Genomic DNA, 27,645 nt, shown 5'->3' on the forward strand with positions numbered 1-27,645 from the left:
AGAAGTATAACGTGAGATAAACTCCAGTTGTTTGTGCACTCTTTCCTACCTTGGTTTTTTCTTTCACTCAATTTCCTGTTAAAATGCTTGGATAAAGCTCTCAGTGTGGAACCAGTTTCTTTAGCAGTTGCCTTTTACTCCTATCATGGATGTTGCCAATGACTGTCTAGTCATTAATCTTCATGATTGTGTTCACCTTAACATGGCCCAACCTTTTTCTATTAATTTTTGTTGGTTTAATGTAACATTCAAATTTCAGCATTTCATAACATGTAAACCAATCAAAATGAACCAACAAATGTTTGAAATGTATTACATAATGGAATAAATTTATTGAAGTGCACCTATAATGTGATGAAAAGTGACCCTAGATGGACATCAACTGTTATTCCTGCAATCAGACAGAGACCCCAGAGGGAATCAGAGGCAGTTTTCCACTTTGGGAATCATTTAATTATCTTCAGAAATACATTGCATTATTACAAAGATTTATTTAGAAAATTGTTCATTTGCAGACAACTGAAAGGTAAATAATTAGCAAAAATGCAACACATTTCTTTCATTTTTACAATAAAACCTCCAGTAAATTAATGTATATGGGGAGTGAACAGATGGTGTTTGCTTATATTTTCTAAAGGAAATAGGAAATATTGGGATGATGAGGAACAATTGATTCTCAGATGACTTAGAAATAATTTAACAACAGTGGATCAGAACCAGCAACAGCAAGGAAAGCTGCTGGGTGAGTAGGTGGAGTTAGAAATTTGTTTTAGGAACCCATGGCCTATGCGTATAGCTGACTCTAAACCAGAAAAAAAGAAAGCAAAGGACACCCACTGTAATCTTGTGGCCATTACCTAGTTGTTTAGGTCAAAATGTTAAATTAATAAATGAAATCAGGAATGTTATTTAGGCTGTGTGTAGAAAAAGAAGTACAATTATTAGCTAATAACATAATAAAATCTGTTCGCTTTGACTAGTAATCTCTGATTAAAGTGTTGCTTTTAAATTAAAACCCCTCCCTTGCCGTTCCTAATCAGTTCTAGCCAAGTCATTCACCAGCTGACTGTTAAGGATGGGTCTAGCTTCTGGAGACCAGTCCTCCTCTCTGGTTGGTCACACATGATGTGTGTGAGCTCACACCTGCTTCCAATAAAAGGTGATTACAAGTTCCCTGACGGTTTTCATTGGTAGCTCTTCTAGCAAGTAGTGGTTAGGTGGAAGGTAATTTTAGTAAATTATTTGATCTTATGAATGATCAAAGTTGGTTTTCCTAGGTAGTAGCACAGTTTTTGATTTAACCATAATGGAAACTGAGAACATGCAGCCTGTTGACATGGATTTGACAGGAGATTTTTCTGTCAGCAGTCATTTAGTCCAACAGGTAAGGCCTTTTGTATACTATTTCTCCTCCAATCAAATAACTTCACATGGGTAACAATGCCTACGTTGCTCCCTGTCCACCTGAAAAATCTTTGTCTTTGATAGACTGTGATGTCTGGTGGAGCTGAGCAGCAGATGATGCAAATTTACCTCAGAGTCCGGCCCTTTTCCGAAGAGGAGCTCTCTGCCAATGAGGATCAGGTGCAGTTTGAGATTTTAAATAACGTTTTCATCCTGGTTCATATGCAACAAGTTAAAAAGTTGAATTGGACTGTTGATCCCTACAACAGCGTGTTCGAGCCTTTGTAGAAGAATCCTGTGATCTACTCTATCAAATGCAGCACTAAGATCTAACAGTTCAAGTCCATTATCTGAGGCTGTGAGAATATCAATTGTGAATTTCACCATTGCTGTTTCAGTGCTATGACCTCTCCTCAAACCGGTCATCCCTGTGGAAATGTTCACAAAGATTATTTGAAACAATTTTCTTCCCAGAGGTTTAGATACAAAAGGAAGATTGGGTATAGGTCTGTAATTTATTAAGGCATCTTGAAAGCAAGATTCTTAACAATGCTTACAGCACTGTTAAATTGGCCCAAAACCCCTTTCCTCTCTCTTCAGGACTGTGTTGTGATTGAAGACGGACAGACAGTGACTCTGAACGCGCCGAAGGGGTCTGCCAACATGAAGAGCAGCGAGAAGGGAATTGGCTTGTCCATTCATAAATTCACCGTCTCAAAGGTCAGGGGCATTTGAAGCAAGCTTTGTACCTCTTTAAGCGAGCATCTACACATCAGTTTTAGCTTCATCTTGCTGCCCTTAGGTTTTTGGACCACAGACGACTCAAGGTGAACTGTTTGAGGACACGGTGAAAAGCCAAGTGTTTGATTTCTTAGAAGGAAAAAATGCTTTGATTTTCAGCTATGGTGTAACCAATGCTGGGAAATCCTTCACAATCCAAGGTAAGCATGGAAGCACAGATTCTCTTCATGAGCTAAATGCACAGTCATTAATAATGTACAAGCCCTAAATTCAGGCTTTGAAATCTATTTAGGAACACTGAAAGATCCAGGGATTCTTCCAAGAGTGTTGGTTGCCACCTTTCACTACATGGGAGGTCATCAGTACAAAGAAATGGACCTAAAACCGTATCTGAGGAATGGTGCACAGTGTCTGGATCCTGACCAAGTCAAGCAGGAGAGAACTGCTAAAATGGCTATTCTTGCCTCAATCAGAGAAGTGAAACCTTAGATTTACTCCAACTTTTTGCTGAATATCTAAAAATGTCTTAAGTATAGTCATAATTGTCTTCGGTGGTGCTGCAGCATAAATTTCCTTGCACTTCAGGAAGGTGATCATCAAAGAACCAGGAGCAGTTCAGAGCCCCTGATCACTTCTGACAGCTGTCTTTCATCTTTCTCTTCATCCAACAATCTAACAGGTAGTTCCCACTAAGTAAACACACAGGCATGAATTTACTCTCAACAAACCTCTGCAAATGACACTTCATTGTGTCATCTTCAAATTCACAAAGACATTGGATCTCCATGGTGGCAAATGCTTTCTCATTAGCAGGTTTTTCACTGATTGGTTGTCTGTGGAAACCTATTTGCCTGGAAGCATTTTATTAGTTCAATGGAAAATGCACTACTCGAAAAAGTTGAGAAATATTTGGCTTTCGGATAAATTTATGGAAAACATAAGTTCATGCTACACTGCTACTATATCATGATAGTAGGACATTTAAGTAGAAGCATGCAATGGTGACTTCATCTCCAACAATTTATTGAAAGAAAAGCCAACAGTGGTGGGTGTACCACAACAAAAATTGTTAATGTCTCAATAACATGTGATGGGCCCTTGAGCATCAAGTACAGCTTGACAACATCATCTCATGCTATTCACAAGTCGTCTTATTGTCTGCTGAGGCATGGCATCCCACTCTTCTTAAAGGGCAGCCCTCAGGTCATTGAGGTTCTGGGGGTACAGAGCTATGAGCCTCTAAACGGCTACTCAGCTGATCCAAGAGGTTTTCTATGGGATTCAGGTCTGGAGAAAGAGCTGGTCACTCCATTCGAGGTACCCCAATCTCCAGCAGCGGTTCCCTAAAGATGCGACCTCGATGAGCTGGAGCATCATTGTCCATGAAGATGAAATTATGCCTGTGTTGTTAATGCAGTGGCACAAGGACTGGATTAATAATGTTATTCAGGTAGTATGGGCTTGTCACCATACCATTCACAAAGTGTAGGGCAGTTCTGTATGGACTAGACTGCCCACTGCCACCAATGGCTTGTCTGGTGACAACCGTGGCTGAAGCATTGTGCTCTCCTTGACGTCTCCAACATCATTGGCGGCCATCGTTTCTGCTTAACGTGAATCGACTTTCATCAGAGAACAGCACTGAGGCCCATTGGTCCCTTGGTCAAGCATAAATGCTCCCTGGCCCATGTAAGACTATGGTGCCTGGTGGTGTGGTCAGATACCCTTGCAGGTCATCTAGCAAGCGGACCACGCTGATGTAAATGGGTTCAAATGGTCTGACGTGACTCCTGGGTACCTCTCACCTCCCTTAAATGTCTCTGGGTTGAGTGGTATTCATCATGTGGTTCTGCAGGGCACTGTTCACAATGAAGCAGTCATCAGTGAATGTGGCCAAAGGTTGTCCACCTCTATGCCTTTTTGTGACTCTTGCATTTTCTGTATCTCTGCTGCAACCTGCTGATGACTGTCTGTGACTCTCGAAGCTCAGTGGCCACCTCTGTCTGAGAACATCCTGTTTGAATCCTTGCAATGGCAGAGGTACTGTTGATTAGTGTTGGGTGTTGTCTTGGTCTTATGATGTCAGAATGTGAACAGCATGATGAGGAGGGAGTTTAAATACTAATTCTGATTGAACCAGAAACCTTTTTGGTCAATTCATGGATCAAACACCGGTTGTGAATTTTGCCATCAAGCTCCTTGTTAGAGAACAACAAGTTGTGCAAAAAGTCTGGAAATATTGAACCGGTGGATATGTGCATTCAAACATAAGTATGAAACCAGACATGCCACAGAGGGCAGGTTCACACTTCCAAGTGTAAAGACGAATAACAGAAGAATTGCTGTAATGTATAGTCAAGTTTATTTATATAGCGCTTTTCAGCAACAAGGCACTCAAAGCGCTATAGGGCAATGTTTGGCTGGAATAATTTACCAAATGACATTATAAATGCCACCAGTAAATACCAGTTTAAAGTCATTTTGAAAAGCAATCTTCTCAGAAACTAACTTTTGGGTTAAATGATGGTTAATGCAAACAGCTGATTTATTCTAAGGGATATATTTTTTGTTTTGCTGAATAAATCCAATTTATTTTGTTGTCACATTGACATTATAACCTCATTGAGCTATGGGATTCTAGGTATTCGAATATTTTGTGTAACTGTTGGTGTGTGGGGTTGGGGAGGAGGGGTGTTATTTATTTTTGTCACATTAGGTTCACCTGTAGAGGTTATAGTGCATTTAAGGTTCATCCTGAAATTTTACCCCAAAGCCAAATGTTCTTAACTTTTTGTGAGTAGTGTAAATACAACTTAAGTGGACTTTAAGATTGTTCTGACTTGTGTTTTTGTCTCATGGCATCTAATAATGTTATTGTTTCTGGTTTGTTTCTTCAGTGTTCTCCGGCAGCCCAGCAGAAGCCAGTAGCGACCAGTTTGCCCTGTGGGTGGCGTTTTTTGAAATCTACAATGAGTGCGTGTATGACCTCCTCCAGCCGACGCTTTCCAAGAAGCGCTCGTCTCTACGCGTGTGTGACGACGGGGCTGGAAATGCTTATGTGAAAGGTGCGAAAATGTAAATAAAAAAGGTCTTGACAGTGATGTCAATGCCACATTTATCTTTTAAAGTAACTGAGAGTCTATATCTGGTTTGTTTTAGATCTCAGGTGGATTAACATCCAGAATCTGAGCGAAGCCAACAAGTTGCTTCAATTTGGAAATAAAAACAGAAGTGCTGCAGCCACTAAGATGAATCAGTCCTCAAGCAGAAGGCAGATTGTTTTTCATTTATTTTGTCAGTATAAGGTTTGTGAATCTAAAACCAGCCCCCCTCTCCTACACTTTTTTTTTTTTTTTTTTAGCCATGGAATATTCACCATGAAGTTACTGAAGATTGAGGGAAAGACCTTGAAAAGGATTTCTGAGTGAGTATTTGAGGCAGACACTGCTACAAAGGAGGCCCAACAGGAGCCTGTTCAAAAGTATATACTCTTTTATTTAGGCTTCTTTATTGCATTGTTACATTAGATGACTGAAATTTTAAAAATGGAAAATTTAAAGTTTTTGCCTGAATACTTGAGCTGGGTTTTGAAACAACATGTTATTAACTTATGTTTTGGTTTGTTTTGTAATTCTGGCAGCATTTTTAGGGAACTCTACCCAACTCTGGTTACAAATGCATGATGGCTGGAAATAGTTCAACCTACCCCCCTTTTCGTGTAGTTTTCTCATTTCACAATTGCAATTCAGGTTTCTGCTGACCACAGAACTACATATACCTTCAAATTGTCAGCAATACTTTCTGCAAATTACAGCAGTTGTTAAATCAAAAGGTGTGACATTTTACCACAGGAAATACATTTCCTGCAGCCTTTTTGCTGTTGTGGGCCTTTCCAATCTGTGGTTTAAAAAACAAAACAAAAAAAACTGTCATACGATATAAAGCAACAGCCGCTGATGCTGCATAGCGAAAATGAAGATTTTAATTTTGTTCATTTGTATAGCCCTTTTTAAAACAGCTGACTGTGGGCAACCAAAGTGCTTTGTCATGTATAAAAGGAAAAACATTCCATAAAAGGAAAATGTCAAACAACCAACAACAGGAATGTCAATATAACAATAAGAATAGTGGAATGAACTGCCACCAAACTACTGAATATTCAAGTCCTTCTGAATAAAAAGGTTTTAGGGTTGGCTTTAAAAAGGCCCTGGATAGAAATGGAGTGTAGGTCCGGAGGGAGCTGGTTCCACAGTCTAGGACCCGCAACTGAGAATGCCCGGTCACCCAGTGTACATACTTAATCCTTGGAACTGTTAAAGTACCTCTTTAAAGAGGCCTCCTGCGCGTTCATTTATTCACCATAACCTGGAGGAATTCAACACATTAGAATAAATCCCACGGAGACAGCTGTATGCAATTCAAAATACCTGGACCAGGGGAAGCTCTCATGTGATCAGGACACACACTGAGACGACTTCGGAGCTTCTCACTGGGCACATTGCTTTTATTAAAACACACATTAAAATGGGCAGCGCCCTGTTTACCGTTTTTTCTCACATGTAGTCACGTACACACTTTTCCGGCTTTACCATATTTAGACAGTCATTGTCCACCAGCTGCACCCCGTATCTACTGATATAAGCAGGGAGTAACACTTATCACCAATTTTCACACACTTCTGCAGTTTTCAGTAATTTTCCACTTCACCTCTTCTGTGAGAAATACTTCTGCAGACCACACAATACACAATGTCTTTATACTAACACATGTTATACATTTTATTTCCCACACTGGTTATGAACATAATAATAATGATGCACACACATAATATATCTCCACAGAACATTCAATAAAAACTGGGATAAGGAGGGCAGGGATCTACCACACAACAACTAAGCAAATTTGATATTTAAGATGTAGGGGTCAAACCATTTAAAGCTTTAAAAGCAAACAGAAGTTTAAAATCTACTCTAAAATGGGCAGGAAGCTAGTGTAACAAAAATGAGCCCCTGTCTGGTGGTACCCGTAAGAAGCCAGGCAGCTGCATTCTGGACCAGTTCTAGACGACTGGGTGACAACCGGCTGACGCCAACAACTAGAGCATTACAGTAGTCAATTCTTGACTATTTAGCTTTAAGCCAAAAGTTGTAAATGATAAAAGCTTGACTACTGAATCAATTTGCTTGTTAAACTCAAACCTTATGAATAATGGCAATAAAACCTGTATAAACCAATAATTGTCATGCTGACTACCTTTACCAAAGATCAGTGTTCTGCCACAGTAAATTATTTCAAGTTTGTCAGATTGCAAACTGACTTGTATTTGAAGGAGTTTTAACTTTACAAGCAGTCACTTCACACCTAGTTTCTTTCATGTATCAAGTGATTTAATGATGCACAATCCTGATGGGCTGTGATTTCTGGAATTTGCATCTCGGAACATAAAAGCTGTAAAAACATTTAAACATGATCTCCATAACAGAATAGCATTGACAAGAATGTTTACACACTCCTGTTGCACAGACAGCTTAAAGCTTTAGTCGGTTTTTTTACTCAAGTTTGGTGAGATATGCATTAAATTTAAATATTTGAAAATAAACACTGTAAGATATAAGATACAAAAAAGACTTGGAATCCTTGCACCACAAAACTCCACCCCAAAGGGTCAGGGTAGTTTCAAAAGTACCATTTCCCTACCAGGGCAGTTCTATGGGGTACATATCTCCCCTGGCTATCCGATTTATCCTTGGTTCTTGCTGAGCCAAATCTGAACAGTTACGACTGGGAAGAAAGGTACTTGAAGCCCCCCAAAAATGTATCCAAGTAAGGTTTCTGCAAATTTTAAGTAGCAAATAAATGTTACAAACTCTGCTGATCTCAGTGCAGCCAGTCTGTGTTGGTCTGTCACAATGATTGGAGCATTTACTGAACAAAACTCATGTTTCTTGTGAACGTTGCTGTAATACAGATACCTGTTTCCAAATGCCGGTCTCTTCCAGGTTCTCTCTGTGTGACCTGGCTGGTTCGGAAAGATGCAACAAAACAAAGACATTTGGAGAGCGACTAAAGGAAGCCGGGAATATCAACAATTCCCTCCTGATTTTGGGCAAATGCATCAACTTCCTCCGTAACAATCAGACTGACAGGTACAAGGAGTCAAAAGCCTATTGTTAACAGCCAAAGATTGTTTTGAGTTTTAATTTTGTCGGAACAAACCTGTGTCCTTTTGTCAAGAATGAAGGTCGGCTACATTCCTTTCCGTGAAAGCAAGCTCACCAAGCTCTTCCAGGCTTTTTTTTGCGGCAAAGGAATGGCCTCAATGATCGTCAACATCAACCAGTGTGCATCCACTTATGATGAGACCCTTCATGTTATGAAATTTTCTGCTGTCGCTAAACAGGTTGGTTTGAGCTAGTATAAACTGAGTTTATTCCGAATTTGAATCTGATTTTAATTCAACCAGAGCTTTTTCTCCAGGTGGTGCAGGTGATTCAAGACAAGCATGTGGTGTCTCTGGCCCCTTGTCTGGTCGGTCGAGATGGGAAGCCACTGTTGAGGGATGGTGTGATTGACAATCGGGTGCTAGAGAGCTACCTGTCTGAAGACGAGTTGCTTGACGAAGAGGATGAGGGTGACATGAGTTTGCTGCCGCAGAATGTACTGCTAAAAACTTGTTTATTTCCGCCATCGGATATGTTTCCCCTTTGTGTGTGTATCCACAACAAACTCGTAACCGAACGGGTTTCTTTTTTTAAGGAGCTTCTGAACACGATTGAGAACCTGCGGACTAAGCTCTTTGCTGAGCGAAAGAAGAATCTGGTGCAGGAAATGGAAATCCGTAAAGAAATGGGAGATGCCATGTTGCAACAGCTCTTGGAGAGCGAAGAACTCCGCATGTAGGTTTACTTTTTTTATTTTATTTTGTTTAACCTGTTGAGCCCTAAGGGGTTTTAGAGCAGTTTCCACCTGAAATTACATACCTTAAATAAAGTATAGCTCCACAACTACAAGGTCTACATGCAAACTTTAAGTACCTGTGTAAAGGTAAGACACAAAAGACTATTTTTCCAGTGGAACCACTATTGTAACTGTTGCTATGTCTGATTTATTTGTGATTAAACACAGAAAAAATAAACATTTTTGAACCTCGCCAAAAGTTTTTTTCTAAATGAACATTGCAAAACACTAAAGAAATCCTTTTGGAATAGCTAGAAGAACCCCTCAGGTTGCATTCATCCACATCTTCACTATAACTGCAGCAAATTTACACTGAATAAGTTGAAGCATATGTTCCACAAAGGTTTTAGAGGGCAATGTGCCAGGGGAAAATGGTAGTTAGCAAAGGGTGCCAAAAGTTTCTAAAATGTTTTTTTTTTTGCCTAATAATAAAATGGAATCTGGTCAAAAAAAAAGTGCTGATTTACATTGTAGGAGTCCTTCTGCATATGACATAGCATCTGTGTATCATCAAAACGTACAGTTGCAAACATAACTGGAAGCTAACGGAGTAGTGCGCAAGCTAGCAGCTGGTGTACAGCAACCAGCAGACTGTAATGTGCAAGCAAATTACATCACCAGACAAGGTACTACAAAGATGAGTTATGCCTTGTTTGAAAGGTTTCTGTAGTTTGATATGAGACATGTGGGGTTGCTGCAAAGAGAAAGGTGCTTTTTGTACCGTTTTGTTTACAGAGTCGGCAATGTCTGTGGTACCTTACAATGTCGCCTGTGTTTAAGTTGCTGTAGGCCTAAAACTAAAAGGTATTTGTGCAAAACTCATGTGGGGAATTGTTTTAAAGTCTCCTCTTGCAATATATTTAAGAAAAAAAGAAATTGGAGATTTACCTAGTTTTATAGACCTCCAAAAAGGGGCGTTGCCTGGCGGGCCCATCAGGCTTAGTCAGTGATATATGATTTCAGATCGTTCAGTTTGACAACTTGTTAAAGTATAAATGTATTTGTTTTTATCTAAGTCGGGAGATTGAAGAGCTGAAAGAGAGTCATGCAGAAAAGCTGGAGAACACGTTTGAACTGTACAGAGATGCAATCAAGGAGCATGCTTATCAGTGCGCAATGAACAATCTGGAGGATAATTATGTACCGCTTGATGAGTTCACCGCTGAACAGGAGAAAGCTGAGGTAAGTTTAATTTCTTTTTTTTTTTTTTTCACCCTACAGTGAAGTAAACGTGCTGTTGACAATTAAAAAGAAAACTCATTTTTTGGGGGGATTTATCCCCAACCCCAAAAAAATAAACAAATGAATCTAAATACAGTGGGGAGATTAAAAATATGTGCACATTTGCATAATATTGAGTACAAATGGTTAAACTCCAAAAAATAATGGTAGTTAACTGTGTAGCAAGTGGAAAATTTGAGGTTTAGTGTGAAACAGCAGAATATCCAGCTGAATAGCCCATCTTGTATCAGCATTATCTATTTTTCTGTCCATTTCCAAAAGGGTTTTCCAAGGCATAAATAATTTTTTGTGAACATTTATTTTAACAATTGCCAGGACCTTTTAAATTGATTGCAAAAGGGAGGTAAAAGATCTGGGCCTGTATTCTCAGTCCTCTCAGAGAGCTCCTATCTTAGCCTAAAAATTACTGGCAGGGAGTCTTGGTTTAAGAGTGATTTAGTTCGCTGCTGAGACCGACCGTAGAAATATATCTTTGTCTATGAGAAGCGACTCTGACCTATGACAGATAATCCTCTCTTAGAGAGGTGTGGTTGACCCCACTGCTAGGTTTGATGCTGTCTTCTAAGAGCTGACTGGTTGTTACAAAAAACAAAAGAAAACAACTGTCCTCCTAGTAATTAATAGAGAGAAATTTAGAATCAGAAATTTAGAATTTAGACTGGATTCAAAAATATGTAAATCACGATAAAACGTCTCATGCTAGTGGTCTTCCGCTTATCCGAGACCAGGTCGTGGGGGCAGCAGACTGGGCAGAGACACCCAGATGTCCCTCTTCCTAGACAGCTCCTCCGGGGGGAGCCCAAGGCGTTCCCAGGCCAGCCGAGAGACAGTCCCTTCAGCGTGTCCTGGGCCGTCCCCTGGGCCTCCTCCCGGTGGGACGTGGCTGGAACACTTCCCGAGGAAGGCGTCCAGGAGGCATCCGATATAGATGCCCGAGCCACCTCAACTGGCTCCTCTCGATGTGGAGGAGCAGCGGCTCTACTCTGAGCCCCTCCCGGATGGCCGAGCTCCTCACCCTATCTCTAAGGGAGTGCCCGGCCACCCTACGGAGGAAGCTCATTTCAGCCGCTTATATCCGGGATCTCGTTCTTTCGGTCATGACCCAAAGTTCATGGCCATACGTGAGGGTAGGAACATATACTGACCGGTAAATCGAGAGGTTTGCTTTTCGGCTCAGCTCTCTTCACCACAACGGACCAGCACAGCTTCCCCCTTTCTGCGGCAGCCGCACCGATCCTGTCTGTCAATCTCCTGCTCAATTCTTCCCTCACTCGTGAACAAGACTCCGAGATACTTAAACTCCTCCACTTGAGGTAGGAACTTCCCTCCAACCTGAAGAGGACATGCCACCCTTTTCCAGTTGAGAACCATGGCCTCGGACTTGGAGGAGCTGATCTTGTACAGACACCGGATGGCCCCTAATAAAGGGCCCCCAATTTCATACTCCTGGAACAACCCCCACAGGGCATCATGAGGGACACAGTCAAAAGCTTTCTCCAGGTCCCCAAAACACATGTGGACCGGTTGGGCAAACTCCCATGAACCCTTGAGTGCCCTGTAGAGAGTATAGAGCTGGTCCAGTGTTCCATGGCCGGGACGAAAACCACACTGCTCCTCCTGAAACCGAGGTTCGACTATCGGCCGGACTTTCCTCTCCAATACCCTGGCGTAGGTCTTACCAGGAAGGCTGAGGAGTGTGATTCCCCCTGTTGTTGGAACACACCCTCTGGTCACCCTTCTTATGAAGGGGGTCCACCACCCCAGTCTGCCGGTCCAGAGGCACTGTCCCCGACCGCCACGCAAAGTTGAAGAGGCATGTCAACCATGAGAGCCCCACAACATCTACAGACTTGAGGTACTCAAGGCGGATCTCATCCACCCCCGAAGCCCTGCCACCACGGAGCTTTTTAACCACCTTGGTGATTTAGCATGGGTGATGAAAGAGTCTAACCCTGAGTCCCCAGCCTTTGTTTCCACCAGGGAATGAGTGATGGCAGGATTGAGGAGATCCTCGAAGTACTCCTTCCACCACCCAATAATGTCCCCAGTTGAGTTCGGCAGCCTCCCACCACCACTGTAAACCGTGTTGGCAAAGCACTGCTTCCCCTCCCGAGGCGCCGGACGGTTTGCCAGAATCACTTCGAGGCCAACCGGTAGTCCTTCTCCATGGCCTCATCAAACTCCTCCCAGGCCCGTGTTTTTGCCTCTGCCACAGCCTGGGACACAGCACATTTGGCCTCACTGTACCTGTCAGCTGCCTCAGGAGTCCCACAAGCCATCCACAGTTGATAGAACTTCTTTGTTCAGCTTGACAGCATCCCTTCCCACCGGTGTCCACCACCGGGTTCGGGGATTGCCGCTGTGACAGGCACTGCAGACCTTGCGGCCACAGCTATGTATTGACAATAGTATTGACAATAGATGCAGAGAACATGGTCCACTCTGACTCCATGTCTCCAACATTCCCTGGAATCTAGTCAAAGCTCTCCCGGAGGTGGGAGTTGAATACATACCTGGCCAAGGGCTCCGCCAGACGTTCTCAGCAGACCCTACTTATGTACTTGGGCCTGCCAAGTCTGTCGGCTTTCTTCTCTTCCGGCGGATCCGACTTGCCACCAGGTGGTGATCAGTGTACAGCTCAGCTCCTCTCTTCAACCGAGGGTCCAAAACATGTGGCTGAAGGCCTGATGATACGACAAAGTTGATCATTGACCTCCTGCCTAGGGTTTTCAAGTACCAAGTAGGGTACCAAGTGCACTGATGGACACCCTTATGTTTGAACATTGTGTTCCTTAAGGACAATCCGTGACTAGCGCAGAACTCCAACACCCCTCAAATTCAGATTGGGGAGGCCATTCCTCCCGATCACGCCTCTCCAGGTGTCACTGTCGTTTCCCATGTGGGCGTTGATGTCCCCCAGCAGAAGAATGGAGTCCCCGAGAGGGGCACTATCCAGCACCCCCGACAGGGACGCCAAGAAGGCCGGGTACTCCGCATTACCGCTCGGCCTGTAGGCCGAAACGACAGTCTGAGACCTGTCCCCAACCTGAAGGCGCAGGAATGCGACCCTCTCATCCACTGGGGTAAACCCCAACACGAGATTGCTGAGCTGGGGGGCAACAAGTAAACCCACCCCAGCCCGCCCCCTCTCCCCGTGGGCCACTCCATAGTAGAAGAGTCCAGCCCCTCTCAAGGAGATGGGTTCCAGAGCCTACACTGTGCGTGAAGGCGAGCCCAACTATTTCTAGTTGAGATCTCTCGACCTCCCGGCAGATGTTGTCCAGTGTAGCAAGTGGTTTATTTACAAAACAATTTGACCAAAAGTATATTTACAAAATCCCAAAACGTTTTACTCAAAATTTAACATGACACAAATGAACAGAACGTGCACTCAGCTACACTGACCCTGGTCATCTCCTCCTGAACAGCTAAATTCTGCTGCTTAAATAGTCTGAGGCATGTGAGTAAAAAGGGTCTCTAATGGAATATTACAAATACTGGGTAAAACTAAACATCACAATCATTTACTTATTGATGCTACTTCATACTAGTGACAAATACACACATTTTAGTGTAACCATTACATTAGACAACAATATATACAAAGCTAAGGCAAACAAAAGCCCAAAGTTTTATAAAATTAAACCGCTTCTATTTCCCCTCTTTACTTGGTCCTTTCCTGTGAAATCAGCTTCCTACAGGAAGCTATAAATACAGGAGGTTAGGCAGCATTTTTTCCATTTGCTCCTGGAACACAGGTAAGTCAGGTAAGTTCACAACCCTAAATAAAAGGTAGACTTGACAAAACTTTAGAATTAATTTGCACCAAGATGTTATAGTAAATCTGTAAAGATGTGAAACATAAACAAACACAGGATAGTAAATGTTTGCAGAATACAGGATGAAATTAAAATTTAGCATTTTACTGTCACTGTCTTCTTTTATAAAGAGGTTTGGTAAAATGACCAAAACAGGAAGATAAAAAGGTGGAGAAAAGCAAACAGAACAGAGCAGCAGAGCCTGGAGAAGAAATGAGTGTTGATGGGTAGATTTGGTCCTGGGATCACAGTGCAAACAGGCATTCCTGAGCAGATCAATGCGTTGTTCCCTCTTCTTTCAGTACCAGCCTGGAATGTGAACAGCACTGGTTCCTGCTGTATTCAGAAGCTAGAGAGTAGATTGCAGCAAACCAGAGAACTTCTCCACAGACAGGGAAGCGTTGACCATTTAGTCTATGGCTGCTGACACTCAATTCTCCTGTAGCGGTCTGTCTTACAGCAGATCTGAAGAAGCCTCTGATTGAAGACACTCTGTTGTACGCCAGTCTCATGAAGAGGATGCTCAGGGTTCTCCATAATGTTAATTTATGAAGAATCCTTTTTTACAATGATCTCCAGAGGTTCCAGAGAAGTCCCCAGAACCGAGCCAGACTTCTTTATCAGCTTGTTGAGCTTTTTTAAGTCCCCGGCTCTGATGCTGCTACCCCAGCAGATGATGGCAGAGGAGATCACACTTTCCACAACAGGCTAATTAATAGAAGATATGCAGCATCATGCTGGAAACACTGAATGACCTAAGCTTCCTCAAGAAGTACAGTCTGCTCTGTCCCTTCTTGTTGATGGCTTCACAGTTGCATCTCCACTCTAGTCTGTTGTCCAGGTGAACACCGAGGTATTTATACTCCTCCACGACCACTTCTCCCATGATGGAAGCAGTGTTTGACCCATTCCTGCTTCTCTTAAAATCGAAAATCCTCTCCTTTGGTTTTATTCACGGTCAAGATGAGACGATTGTTTCCACACCATGCCACAAAGCGGTCTACTATTATGTACAATACAGCAAAAACGTATTCACCTCACATCTTCCTTCTATGTATACAGTGTTTGGATTATTGTACTGTATCTTGACTAGAGTGTATGTGTATATATATCTATCTAACTTTTATTCATGGTTATTCCCAATTCATTTATTTATCCTTCCTAATATCAGAGGTGCACCTTTTAATCTGTCCTGCTGCTGAAACTATTTATTTTCCCCCTAGGGGATGATGAGGTTTATTACCTCTATATAAATGTATGATTGTTTTAGAAGTTTATGTGTCATTTATTTGACTGTTTAGGCGGTGGATCCATGCGCGATCGAGCCAGTATTGTCTTATTAATTCACTGTTAATTGTTTGGATAAGATCTCTCCTTTATGTCTTTTTGACTTCTCTACTTAAGACACTCTTAGGCTCACTAAAAGTCCCCCTCTCTACTCTTAACATTTGTTCACCTTAAACTGTTTCTTAAAGCATAAGATGCTTTGAGACTAACTTTTATCCTACCAAGGGAAACGTCTATGAAAAATCTAAGAGTTGGGTTGGGATGCACCTTGGGATATTTGTGTTGCACTCTCCATGCCTTGCTCTGGAGCTGACAGTTTTCAAGTAGTAAAAACAGAAATCATAGTTTATCACCCCCTGTTTATATATTGATTCAGCTTATTTTGTTTAATACAAGTCAAAGGTTTCTCATTCTGTTAAATGAGATACCTTACAATAAAAATAAAAATAAAATCATCCTCTGAAATGATCCAGAACTTTTAATGTTTTGAGTTGGAATCTAATGTGATATATTTTACAATGCAAACCGTTTTACTATAGAACTTTCTTTCTTCTCTCTCTCTAAACAACCGTGTAGACCCTAAGACGTAAAGTGTTTGAGTTGGAGGACTTGGTGGCCGGCACAAGGGGTTTTGCATTAGTTTCAACAGTGGAGAAATGGTGCCAGACAGAACCGTTGCCAGATGTAGCAGAAGCAGGTAGAAAGACCGCCACCCACTCTGACATCTTAACATTTGTCGAGGCTAAATCCTTTTATCCACACAGATCATCGATGCAAACATCTTTACCAAGAAAAATGTGTCCATGAAAGAATGTGTGAGGATAAGCAACAGGTAACAATGTCAGAATTTCTCACTGGGAGAATGTTTAAACATATTATAACGTACATATTTGGTCTTCAGTTGATTTTATCTTTAGAGAAAAGGCTAATGGCTCTAAGCCAAACTCTGGAAGATGTCAGGGATAGTTTTCTGGAGAAATCAGCTGATCTGGAGGCTCTGCAGAAGAAGGCTGACAAACAGGTAAGATGGTGTTACCATTATGACAGAGAGTTCATAAACTTCTCATTTGTCTTTAATAGTGCTATAAATGGTTTGTGCTTTTGTCACAAAAGTCAAAATCAACAGGAGATGTTCTGCGGCAAAATGCTGAAAAGGACAGGGAGATTGCCTCGCTTAAGACTCAAATTGAAAAGCTCTCCCAGAAGTGCCCTGTGCAGCCCAAGACAAAGAGAGGCCTTCTGGCCAACATCAAGGAGGCAGTCACATCACCTCGGAAGGGTACATCCAGCCGCAATCTCGGGAAAACTCCCAAGACTCCCCAACACTGAAAATCCCAGCACCTGTACTTTCTGTAAGGGGTTTAGAAATGTAACTATGTATTTTTAACTCTGCAACATTTTAGGAGTATCTTGCAAAATCTCCACAAAAAGTATAAAATGTAACCTATTCCCAGGCATTCTTGTTTTTAACATTTTAAATGTTTTAATAAAATTCTGTTGACCCCAATTTCTTCAACGTGATCACTGTGTCTGTTGCATTTTGGTGCTGGAGCCAACACTTCTTGGTTACTACCTATAGCTCAAAATTATTCATACTCTAGGAACCTTTTCACATTTTGTCCTGTTACAAACTTGAATGTTTTCTTTAGGAAGTTTATGTGATGGACTGATCTAGTGGTGCGGTAGAGGAAAAAAAGATCCATGGTTTTCAGAATTGTTCACAAATAAAAAATGGGTAAGTCTGAATAAAGTGGTGTTCATTTAGATTCAGTTCCCCCAAGTCAGTTTGTAGCCCAGCTTTTGCTGCAGTTACAACTGCAAGTCTTTTGGATAATGTTTATGCCAACTTTTCACAACTAGAAGCTTAATTCCCCCCTTTCTAAAGGGCTAAAGCTCAGTCATACACTGCTCAAAGAAATAAAGGGAACACTCAAATAACACATCCTAGATCTGAATGAATGAAATATTCTCATTGAATACTTTGTTCTGTACAAAGTTGAATGTGCTGACAACAAAATCACACAAAAATCATCAATGGAAATCAAATTTATTAACCAATGGAGGCCTGGATTTGGAGTCACGCACAAAATTAAAGTGGAAAAACACACTACAAGCTGATCCAACTTTGATGTAATGTCCTTTTAAAACAAGTCAAAATGAGGCTCAGTATTGTGTGTGGCCTCCACGTGCCTGTATGACCTCCCTACAACGCCTGGACATGCTCCTGATGAGACGGCGGATGGTGTCCTGAGGGATCTCCTCCCAGACTTGGACTAAAGCATCCGCCAACTCCTGGACAGTCTGTGGTGGATGGAGCGAGACATGATGTCCCAGATGTGCTCAATCGGATTCACATCTGGGGAACGGGCGGGCCAGTCCATAGCTTCAATGTCTTCATCTTGCAGGAACTGCTGACACACTCCAGCCACATGAGGTCTAGCATTGCCCTGTATTAGGAGGAACCCAGGGCCAACCACACCAGCATATGGTGTCACAAGGGGTGTGAGGATTTCATCTCGGTACCTAATGGCAGTCAGGCTACTTCTGTTGAGCATGTGGAGGGCTGTGCGGCCCTCCCAAGAAATGCCACCCCACACCATTACTGACCCACTGCCAAACCGGTCATGCTGAAGGATGTTACAGGCAGCAGATCACTTGAATCAGATCACTGCAATCATTTGAATCAGGTGTGCTGGAGCAGAGACTCATCCAAACATGAAGGAAGGTGCACCCTGAGGGATTGAGGACTGATCAAAGCCATTCCACTGTGGCTCTGGTGGGTTGTTTAGGGTCAGAGTCCTGCTGGAAGCTGAACATCCACCTTATGTGTTCAGGGTGTTGTGCAGTGTTATTTCTCCACACATTTTACAAGTGGGCCAAAAAGTAACATTTTGCATCATTTGACCAGAGCACCTTCTTCCAAACAGCTTGCTTCAAACTTTGAACAGTTTGTGATAAGCCGTCACTGATTTAGTTATGGCTTTCTGTTAAAGACTTTCTTTTTGCTGCTCTTCCATAAAGACCCGGGGCCCATATTTTAAAGATTCTCTGTCCTCTCAGAAGAGCTGCTAACTTGGCCAGAAAATTCCTGCCAGGGAGTCTGATCTTCCGAATGATTCAGGTTGCTGCTGAGAGCAACTCTAAGCGAGGAGACGACAGAAATTACTATCTTGGTGAGGTGATTTTTTTTTTTTGTCACAAAATAAAAAATGTGCTTCTAGCAATCAGTGGAGACGATTTAGACTGAATTAAGAAATGTGCAAGTCATGTTGATGAAATTTATAAAAATTGTTATAAAGCATCAAAATGTTTGAACCTTATTTACATGTTCATTATTTTGATTTGCTTATATTCGCTAGCCATGCTGGTCATTCACGTGTCAACAGTTTACTGTGATCGCCTCATTGTATAAAGAGGTTTGATTTGGTAAAACGACCAAAACAAAATGAAGGAATAAAAGTGGAGAAAACCAAACTGGACAGAGGAGCCGAGCCTGCTGTTGGCACAGCTGTTGAAGGAGTGTTAATATCCTTTTTGACAATATGTTCAAAATGTTTATTTTTGAAAGCATTTTACATGCTGTAAATGTTAAATATTTTTTACTGTTTATTTATTTATCCCTCCAAATATTACCTTACTAGAGGTGCATATTTAACCTGTTCTGCTGATAAAAGTATTTAATTTCCCCCAGGAGGGTAAGATTAACCTTAACCTCCTATCTATATATTAATAATGGTATCATTGTCATAGAAGTTTATGTAACTAGGATCACTAAAAGTCCTCCTCACTATTCTTAACATTTGTTCACTTTAGGAGTTCTCTTATGGCCTTCAGTGCTTTGTGAATAACTTTTATCTTACTGAAGTAAAATTCTAAGAATAACATTAGAATAACGTCACTAGGAGCTACTTTTACGATTCTTTAGGACTTTTGGGATTCTTTTTGAATACCTTGATTTGTTGATTACGTAACCAATAGCTGTCCTCTCTACATATCACCTGAGCTGTGGATCCTTACAGCTCCTCCAGAGTAACAAATGATCTCTTGGCTGCTATCTCATTGATGCTCCCTTTTTCCTACTTGTTAGTATAGGTGGACAGCAAGGTCTTGGTAAGGTTACAGTTGTGCCATACCATATTTTTAGTGCTCTGTGAGATTTTCAAAACTTAGGGTATGGTCTAAAACTTTATCCTTGACCTGACGGCTGCATTTCATGGTCCTCCTGGTGCAGTTTGTTGATTAAGATTAAATTAAACACAGATGGAGTCTGTGTATTTATTTGGTGACTTCTGAAGTCGGCTGCACTGGATCAGGGTATTGGACTACAGGGAAAAATAGCCATAAACAAGATGCAATAACTCCATCTCTACCTGTTGTTTTACAATACAATTAATTGTACTTTTTTGTAGCTGCAGTATTCTAACAGGCTTAGCCCTGGAAAGACTGCATGTTTCGTGCAGCACATTGACCTTTACAGATGAGTGAAGGAGGTGTAGCCTGTATGGAGCGCTTGAGGTAAGGGAGCCAAGCCTCCTCAGTTAGTGAAAGGACCATTGTGGTATAGGCTGCCAGCTGCTCTCCTGTCTCTCGGTGATAGTTAATGAGATTAGCAGTCCGTCTTAGCCTGCGTCAGTGCAAAGGGGTCAATCAGAGGATTAGCACCTTGCTTAAGAGTTACATCAGTTTATTATACTTTTTCTTTTTTGCTTTGACATTTCCGCTCTGGCATCCAAAGCATGTTCAGCAATTGCAGTTTATTTGCAGATGGGGTATTTCGCTCTGCAACATGCTGCCTTGGGACTGAGCGTGTCCAGGCTCTCAGGCGTTGAATGAAGCATCTTCCAGGGAGACAAGAGGACCAGCGGCAGCTAGAGAAGTGAGCAGTGGGGCCGAAATCTCGCCTGCTGTGGCAGAGTCTCAGACTCTGTGTAAATCATCCTCATGCCACTTGTAAATAATAAAGTTGGTGATGATTGCACAGCGAGCAACGACAAGGCTTTGGCTGATGGAAAGGGTTTGGTGGATTCTTTGATAAAGGTAAGCTTCAGTGGATATTTATTAATGCTTTTACTGCTAAATTTAGTGTTGCGACCCAATTCTAGGATATGTAGTCCTGTTCTCAGCATCAAATTCTCTTCAGAAAGCACATTTAAAATTGATGCAAAAATCATCTTTGTGAAATTTCTTGAGATTTTGGATTTTAAAACATTCCTCCAAACAGAAGAACTTTACTGTATTAGTACGGGGATTATGTATTAAAAGTTAAACAAATTTTGCTATTTTAAATCTATTTTAACCCTTTCACTATATGCCCAGACATGAACAACACAAAAACACAGAAAAACCTTTCCCACCCTGCAGCTAAAAGAGCACTCTCTTTGAAAAGAATCTCCTGGTCCACTGCATCTTTGTGGCTCCTCTATTAGCTAATGCCATGGTCATGCTGTGCAATTCTGCCCCACCACTTACTAGCAAATGTTCCAGCTGTTTTTTTAACAGCTTCCTTTAGTTTTGTCAGTTAACCATAAGTTTAATCAGTTTTATAATGACTTTATATCTTTCTGCTCAATGATGCTCAAAAATTGGATTTTAAAATGGGTTCTTCCTAGCACTGTCATCGCTCACTAAGCATTTAAATGTTACAATATTTTGTTACTTATTTTAGTGGTTAAAAACTGCATATTTAAATATATAACAGCTGTAAAAATAAAGGTATGGCTATCGTGTTGCATCATGAAAAAGGACCACTTGTACTCTGGTCCACAAGGTTGTTTTGGCTTATCTACAAATAGATCCATGATAATGGGATTATATCTAATATTTTTAATGAATGAAACCATGGCTGCTAATCGTCTAGGGGTAAGCTAACAGCTAATAATAAAACCCAGTAACTGCATGATGAATGTCATACTGTCGGAGCTGTAAGTTTCAGACTACCTAGATCAGGGGTGTCCAAACTTTTTCACATGTGGGCTAAAGTTGTCAAGTCAAAATTACTTGTAGGCAAGAAATTATCAAAAAATAAAATAAATCTTGGTAATTTGCATTGCAGTTTATGTGGTTGCTAACATGACAAATGGATGGACAACATTTAATAAAGATCACTGGTACTGTGGTTCATGTGACATGAATAGCCAGGGCATATCAGTGATTATGTAAAGCACCTTGAAGAGGTATTTATACCCCTTGAGCTTTTCCACATTTTGTCACATTACAACCACAGACCTCAGTGTTCTTAATCAGGATTGCATGTGATTGATCAACACAAAATTGTGCATATTTGTGAAGAGAAAGTAAATGAATGTACATATTTATCAAAATTGTGCACAAATTAAAATCTGAAAAGTGTAGCATCCATTATGGCTCATTCCCGTACTCCCCGTCAGAGATGCAACAGGAACACTCCCTGAATAAGGAATTCTGACTGGGAAAGCCTGAGTTTAGTATCCAGTATTGCTGCCACCTGCATAAAACATGGTAAATGTTGCAGACATGGACCATTTGTCAGCACCTCTATTAGTTTTTATTTCTTAAACATACAGTACTGTGGAACTACTATTTGTGAACAGGTTTAATGAATCTGTCAGCAGAATAAGTATTATTTGTGCTTTTTACAGACCAGGCCTTAATGGAAGAGTGGCAAGAATACCATTATATAGAGCAACCCATAAAGGGATGCCAAAGCAAACATGTGGAAGAAGAAACTCAGGTCCAATAAGACCAAAATTGAATTTCTTTGGCAACATGTGAAATACTGTGTATCAGGAAATGAATGCTGCACATCACCCTAAAATACTATCCCCACTGTAATACACGGTGTTGGCAGCGAATGTTGTTGTAGTGCAGATTTTCTTCACTGGAAAACTGATCAGAGTTGATGGGAAGATGGATAGAGCTAAATACAAGACTTGAGACTGTGGCTTCCAGGTTCTAGCTGGACAATGAGACTAAACATGTAGCCAGAGCTACATTGAAATGGTTTAGATCAAATCATATCCATGCGTTAGAAAGGCTCAGTCAAAGTCCAAAAATAAATCCAATAACAAATCTGTTGTAAGCTTTGAAAACCGATGTTCCTGAATACTCTCCAGTTAGTCTGACTGACCCTGAGAAAATTCTGTCCCTAAATGTACAAGGCTGGTAGAGACATAGCCCAAAAGACTTGCACCCATAATAACAGAGAAACGTGGTTCCACAAAAACATGAATCAGGAGGGAATAACAAAAATACTCATCAGAATGATCAGATTTCTATTTGTAAAAAAAACAACTTTGCAAACCATGTATCCTTATTCTTTCACATCACAAATATGTGCTGCTTAGTATAGGCCTATCACATAAAAGGTTACTAAAATACATTAGGGGTTTGTGGCTGAAAATTGTAAAAGTTGAAAGGGTATGAGTCTTTTGTTAAGGGTATGTATGTAGAACAAAGAAGTTACAGACCCTTACCTCTTTGCAGTTATCCAACTCGTATGTTTGAACTGACAATATACAGGTCCTTCTCAAAAAATTAGCATATTGTGATAAAGTTCATTATTTTCCATAATGTCATGATGAAAATTTAACATTCATATATTTTAGATTCATTGCACACTAACTGAAATATTTCAGCTCTTTTATTGTCTTAATACGGATGATTGTGACATACAGCTCATGAAAACCCAAAATTCCTATCTCACAAAATTAGCATATTTCATCCGACCAATAAAAGAAAAGTGTTTTTAATACAAAAAACGTCAACCTTCAAATAATCATGTACAGTTATGCACTCAATACTTGGTCGGGAATCCTTTTGCAGAAATGACTGCTTCAATGCGGCGTGGCATGGAGGTAATCAGCCTGTGGCACTGCTGAGATCTTATGGAGGCCCAGGATGCTTCGATAGCGGCCTTTAGCTCATCCAGAGTGTTGGGTCTTGAGTCTCTCAACGTTCTCTTCACAATATCCCACAGATTCTCTATGGGGTTCAGGTCAGGAGAGTTGGCAGGCCAATTGAGCACAGTGATACCATGGTCAGTAAACCATTTATCAGTGGTTTTGGCACTGTGAGCAGGTGCCAGGTCGTGCTGAAAAATGAAATCTTCATCTCCATAAAGCTTTTCAGCAGATGGAAGCATGAAGTGCTCCAAAATCTCCTGATAGCTAGCTGCATTGACCCTGCCCTTGATAAAACACAGTGGACCAACACCAGCAGCTGACACGGCACCCCAGACCATCACTGACTGTGGGTACTTGACACTGGACTTCTGGCATTTTGGCATTTCCTTCTCCCCAGTCTTCCTCCAGACTCTGGCACCTTGATTTCCGAATGACATGCAGAATTTGCTTTCATCCGAAAAAAGTACTTTGGACCACTGAGAAACAGTCCAGTGCTTCTTCTCTGTAGCCCAGGTCAGGCGCTTCTGCCGCTGTTTCTGGTTCAAAAGTGGCTTGACCTGGGGAATGCGGCACCTGTAGCCCATTTCCTGCACACGCCTGTGCACGGTGGCTCTGGATGTTTCTACTTCAGACTCAGTCCACTGCTTCCGCAGGTCCCCCAAGGTCTGGAATCGGCCCTTCTCCACAATCTTCCTCAGGGTCCGGTCACCTCTTCTCGTTGTGCAGCGTTTTCTGCCACACTTTTTCCTTCCCACAGACTTCCCACTGAGGTGCCTTGATACAGCACTCTGGGAACAGCCTATTCGTTCAGAAATTTCTTTCTGTGTCTTACCCTCTTGCTTGAGGGTGTCAATAGTGGCCTTCTGGACAGCAGTCAGGTCGGCAGTCTTACCCATGATTGGGGTTTTGAGTGATGAACCAGGCTGGGAGTTTTAAAGGCCTCAGGAATCTTTTGCAGGTGTTTAGAGTTAACTCGTTGATTCAGATGATTAGGTTCATAGCTCGTTTAGAGACCCTTTTAATGATATGCTAATTTTGTGAGATAGGAATTTTGGGTTTTCATGAGCTGTATGCCAAAATCATCCGTATTAAGACAATAAAAGACCTGACATATTTCAGTTAGTGTGCAATGAATCTAAAATATATGAATGTTAAATTTTCATCATTACATTATGGAAAATAATTAACTTTATCACAATATGCTAATATTTTGAGAAGGACCTGTATATCACTTCTTTCTCTCACAGGTTGTGGCTTGTTACCGGCATTTAGCCTCGTGCGTTGGTGGGTGCACAGACTCCCTGCAGCTCCGCGATGAGCTGCGTCAAACAAGAGAAAAATCCCAAAAGTTGGCTGAGGACATCTGCCATCACCTGACCTCACATCTCCGGGACAAGAGCCTGCCTGAGGGACAGCGGAAGGAGATGGAGCTCCTCTGGGTGGCCTTCTCCTCCTGTCTAGAGCTCCTACACATCGACATGTGCAAAGTTTTAAACATGAGCAGCATTTTCTCACTAGCTGACACTGCGTCACTTGTGCACACTGGCCTAGAAGGTAGATAATGATCTGCACCTATCACAGCTCATACTGCCCATGCAAAATCTACATATAGAGAGCTACACTGGCCAATCCTGTCTGAGAAAGACTGTGAAACATGGTTTAAATGGAGAATTTGTTGCATTAATTTGCACTCATTAAAGGTTATTTGAATCTCTTGGGGGGGGGGGTGTCACGGTGCTTCAGATAGGCTGTTTGAACTCAACAATAAATTGTTCTAAAAGCAATGAAAATGTCAGTAACTTTGATGGAAATATTTAAATGACCAAATAGGTTAAGTAAATCTGTGCATCACACTTTCCTATGTACCTAATGCAGCCATATGCAGTTTGATCCAATCGAGAAAATGCAGAAAAATTGTGCTGGAGAACGTCACAACTCTGAGATGCAATATATAACGTAGCAACGGCTAATTAATTTAGACAAATTCTGTTCAGATGTTACAGAAATTTTTCAATAATAACATTACTTCATCTCATGCTATGCTGTATAGACGTTGTCTGCACTGATAACTCACCTTTGCAAGTTGTGAATTTGTTGACTTTTGCCCCGCAGGTGGATGCAGTGAGGTAGCGGCTCGGGCTCTAAGTTTGCCAGACCTAAACCAGGCTCAGACACAAACTATCCCTGCCGGCCTTGAGAGCCAGGAACGCAGCACCATGGAGCTAGAGATTGATCAAATCAACCGCATGATTGATGACATGGAGTTGAAAGTCAACGTGCTGCGCTGGATGGTGGAGTCCCATGGGCCGCAGTATGCAGACCCGCTCAGCAGCACAGACAGCGCCTCCATGGCTCTGCTTTCTATAGACGAGGAGCAACAGGCCCCCAGATCTCAGCCTCTATGCCAGCGGAGCCACATATTTGTGCTCTTACTGCTGTTTGGTGTTATTTTTGTAGCAGCCACTTTATCTCTCTGTATTTTTCTTTTCTCATGAGCACAACCTTAATGAATTCAACTAATTCATCTTTTTCTGTAAAACATTCTCAGTAAGACTGTAAAACAGAAAGGTTTGCATGTACAGTAGTTTTGCCTTTGCATTTATTTATTTTCTGAAAGCGACAAAGTTACTCATTAGCACCAGACCTAATCTGGATGCAAGCTAGTATTCGTTTCTGTGTAGTAAATTTAAATGTGTCATATGCTTTTCATATTTAAAGTAGCTATATAAGCACACATCTTCTAGTTAGGATTTGTTTTATATACTGAAATTAATCTAGACCCGATGAGTGGTGCATTCCCCTTTTATACTCTGCTGATTATATTTATGAGATCCAAGTTGGAAAAAAAAAATCAACTGGAACGCCTCCTGAAGTCGAATATCCCTGAACAACCGTGACCTTAGCATCCGATATGGCTGCTCATAGTTAAAGTAAACAAATTATTTGCAGTTCGGACGACATAACACTGTAATATGTTTGTGAAAATGTTCCTCTAGTGTTTGAATGAAATGCTTTATTAGCTTGCGTGGCTAATAACTGTTAGCCTGGTTTCTAAAGCTGCATTCTATTTGTTCTCAAGTGGCATTTTCTGGATTACTAGTTGAAAATACATCAAGAATTTCTATAAAGTCTGAATTGATGTGTCACTAACAATTCAAAATACAACATGGCTGCTAGGGATGCATGAATTTGTGAACATTGCAGATAAAAACAAGCTGTTGATGAGAACTTTTGACAGTTTATGTCTCATTAAACCTTTGGTACACATAGAACTGTAAAAAGTCTTTTTTCTGAACATTGTTGCCAGCTCATGTTGCTGCTAGTAGTTGGTACCAAACCAATGAGCAAGCTTCACTGGTTTTCCAACTTGCAACCAGAACACACTGAACTTGGGTGTAGCATCACTCTCAGGTCGAGCTCTGGCTCTCGACACAAACTGAACACATCATAGGCATAGCAACCTATCACACAGATTTTTACAGTACATTTGACTGCGACTTCATTCCCAGATCAAATTTCTTATTTTCAGTGGAATTGGACCACAGGATTAGTTTTACAAAGAAAGAAAGAAAGAAAGAAAGAAAGAAAGAAAGAATATTCTGAACATCCTGCTTGGTTTGTGATACATGAAAGAAATACAAAAAGTTAGAAAGACAGTTATATTTTCTTGTTGCCAATGTAAGAACATAGGTGTTTATGCTTGGTAGAGGATGTAATAGATTTATTATCTATTTTGTATACGATATGAACTCTGAAGGATCATGATATAAATACATTTACTGTGAATTATAACACTATCAGGTTTGACAAAACTCTTTAGATCTTGTTCTAACCAATTTCATTAAAAAGTACTCTAATTTAAATTGCCATGCTTGCACTGGGTGGTTATTTACAGAGATTTAGAAATATTTAGAAAGGAAATGAACGTAGGAGGAAGTGCACCTTCAGTGGTCTTCCTGTGTGAAACAGATACTGAGAACGAAGCTGTTTGAATAATTGTATATAGATTTATCCTACATTTCCTCTTCTATTACCTTTACTATTTGACCTTTATAACCTTTCATGCTGTAAGCAAACATGTGATGAGTTCTTTTGCAGGCAATGTGGAAAGGTGAAATTGGGATGATGCAATCACAGTTGGGGACTCATCACAAGGATAACAGCTGATCGTGCTGAGCAAGGGTCGCACATATTTTAAGATTATGGAGACTATGCAAGCGTGTTTGTACAGGATAATGGTGTGCATGACCTATGTCACGTTGCTGCTGTTTGTGTCCCCCCACCCTTTAGAGCAGCAACGTTCATGTAACTAGGGA

The 27,645-nt window shown here is 41.2% G+C and overlaps 2 protein-coding genes across 4 annotated transcripts; both read left to right on the plus strand.

Annotated features, from left to right (window-relative positions):
• The first annotated feature begins 1,175 nt into the window (after positions 1-1,175).
• On the plus strand, positions 1,176-16,956 carry zgc:56231 (uncharacterized protein LOC406257 homolog). Its single transcript, XM_047349229.1, has 18 exons — positions 1,176-1,384; positions 1,489-1,584; positions 2,005-2,124; positions 2,207-2,345; positions 2,438-2,622; positions 2,731-2,824; positions 5,043-5,210; positions 5,305-5,416; positions 5,507-5,569; positions 8,145-8,291; positions 8,380-8,545; positions 8,623-8,802; positions 8,902-9,041; positions 10,119-10,284; positions 16,026-16,146; positions 16,214-16,281; positions 16,351-16,470; positions 16,563-16,956. The coding sequence occupies exons 1-18, from the start codon at positions 1,307-1,309 to the stop codon at positions 16,776-16,778; spliced, it is 2,379 nt and encodes a 792-aa protein (XP_047205185.1). The 5' UTR covers positions 1,176-1,306; the 3' UTR covers positions 16,779-16,956.
• Positions 16,957-17,946: 990 nt separating this feature from the next.
• On the plus strand, positions 17,947-27,195 carry LOC124857784 (regulator of G protein signaling 9 binding protein). Of its 3 annotated transcripts, XM_047349227.1 has the most exons (5): positions 17,947-18,225; positions 18,510-18,622; positions 20,214-20,486; positions 24,577-24,883; positions 25,442-27,195. In XM_047349227.1, the coding sequence occupies exons 3-5, from the start codon at positions 20,391-20,393 to the stop codon at positions 25,822-25,824; spliced, it is 786 nt and encodes a 261-aa protein (XP_047205183.1). In that variant the 5' UTR covers positions 17,947-18,225; positions 18,510-18,622; positions 20,214-20,390; the 3' UTR covers positions 25,825-27,195. The 3 variants fall into 3 exon arrangements, with proteins under 3 accessions (XP_047205183.1, XP_047205181.1, XP_047205184.1); XM_047349225.1 differs by having other exon boundaries at positions 18,143-18,622; XM_047349228.1 differs by lacking the exons at positions 17,947-18,225; positions 18,510-18,622 and adding an exon at positions 19,782-19,964.
• The last annotated feature ends 450 nt before the right edge of the window (positions 27,196-27,645 follow it).

The sequence above is a fragment of the Girardinichthys multiradiatus genome, chromosome 21 (assembly GCF_021462225.1).
Source record: "Girardinichthys multiradiatus isolate DD_20200921_A chromosome 21, DD_fGirMul_XY1, whole genome shotgun sequence".
Lineage (NCBI taxonomy): Eukaryota > Metazoa > Chordata > Actinopteri > Cyprinodontiformes > Goodeidae > Girardinichthys > Girardinichthys multiradiatus.

Excerpts from the sequence above, each read along its gene's own strand:
- LOC124857784 (XM_047349227.1), top strand. The coding sequence starts at position 20,391 with ATGCCACTTGTAAATAATAAAGTTGGTGATGATTGCACAGCGAGCAAC. Across the intron at positions 20,487-24,576 it reads TGGTGGATTCTTTGATAAAG|GTTGTGGCTTGTTACCGGCA; the intron begins GTAAGCTTCAGT and ends TTTCTCTCACAG. Across the intron at positions 24,884-25,441 it reads TGTGCACACTGGCCTAGAAG|GTGGATGCAGTGAGGTAGCG; the intron begins GTAGATAATGAT and ends TTTGCCCCGCAG.
- zgc:56231 (XM_047349229.1), top strand. The coding sequence starts at position 1,307 with ATGGAAACTGAGAACATGCAGCCTGTTGACATGGATTTGACAGGAGAT. Across the intron at positions 2,623-2,730 it reads TTCTTGCCTCAATCAGAGAA|GAAGGTGATCATCAAAGAAC; the intron begins GTGAAACCTTAG and ends CTTGCACTTCAG. Across the intron at positions 16,471-16,562 it reads AGAAGAAGGCTGACAAACAG|TCAAAATCAACAGGAGATGT; the intron begins GTAAGATGGTGT and ends TTGTCACAAAAG.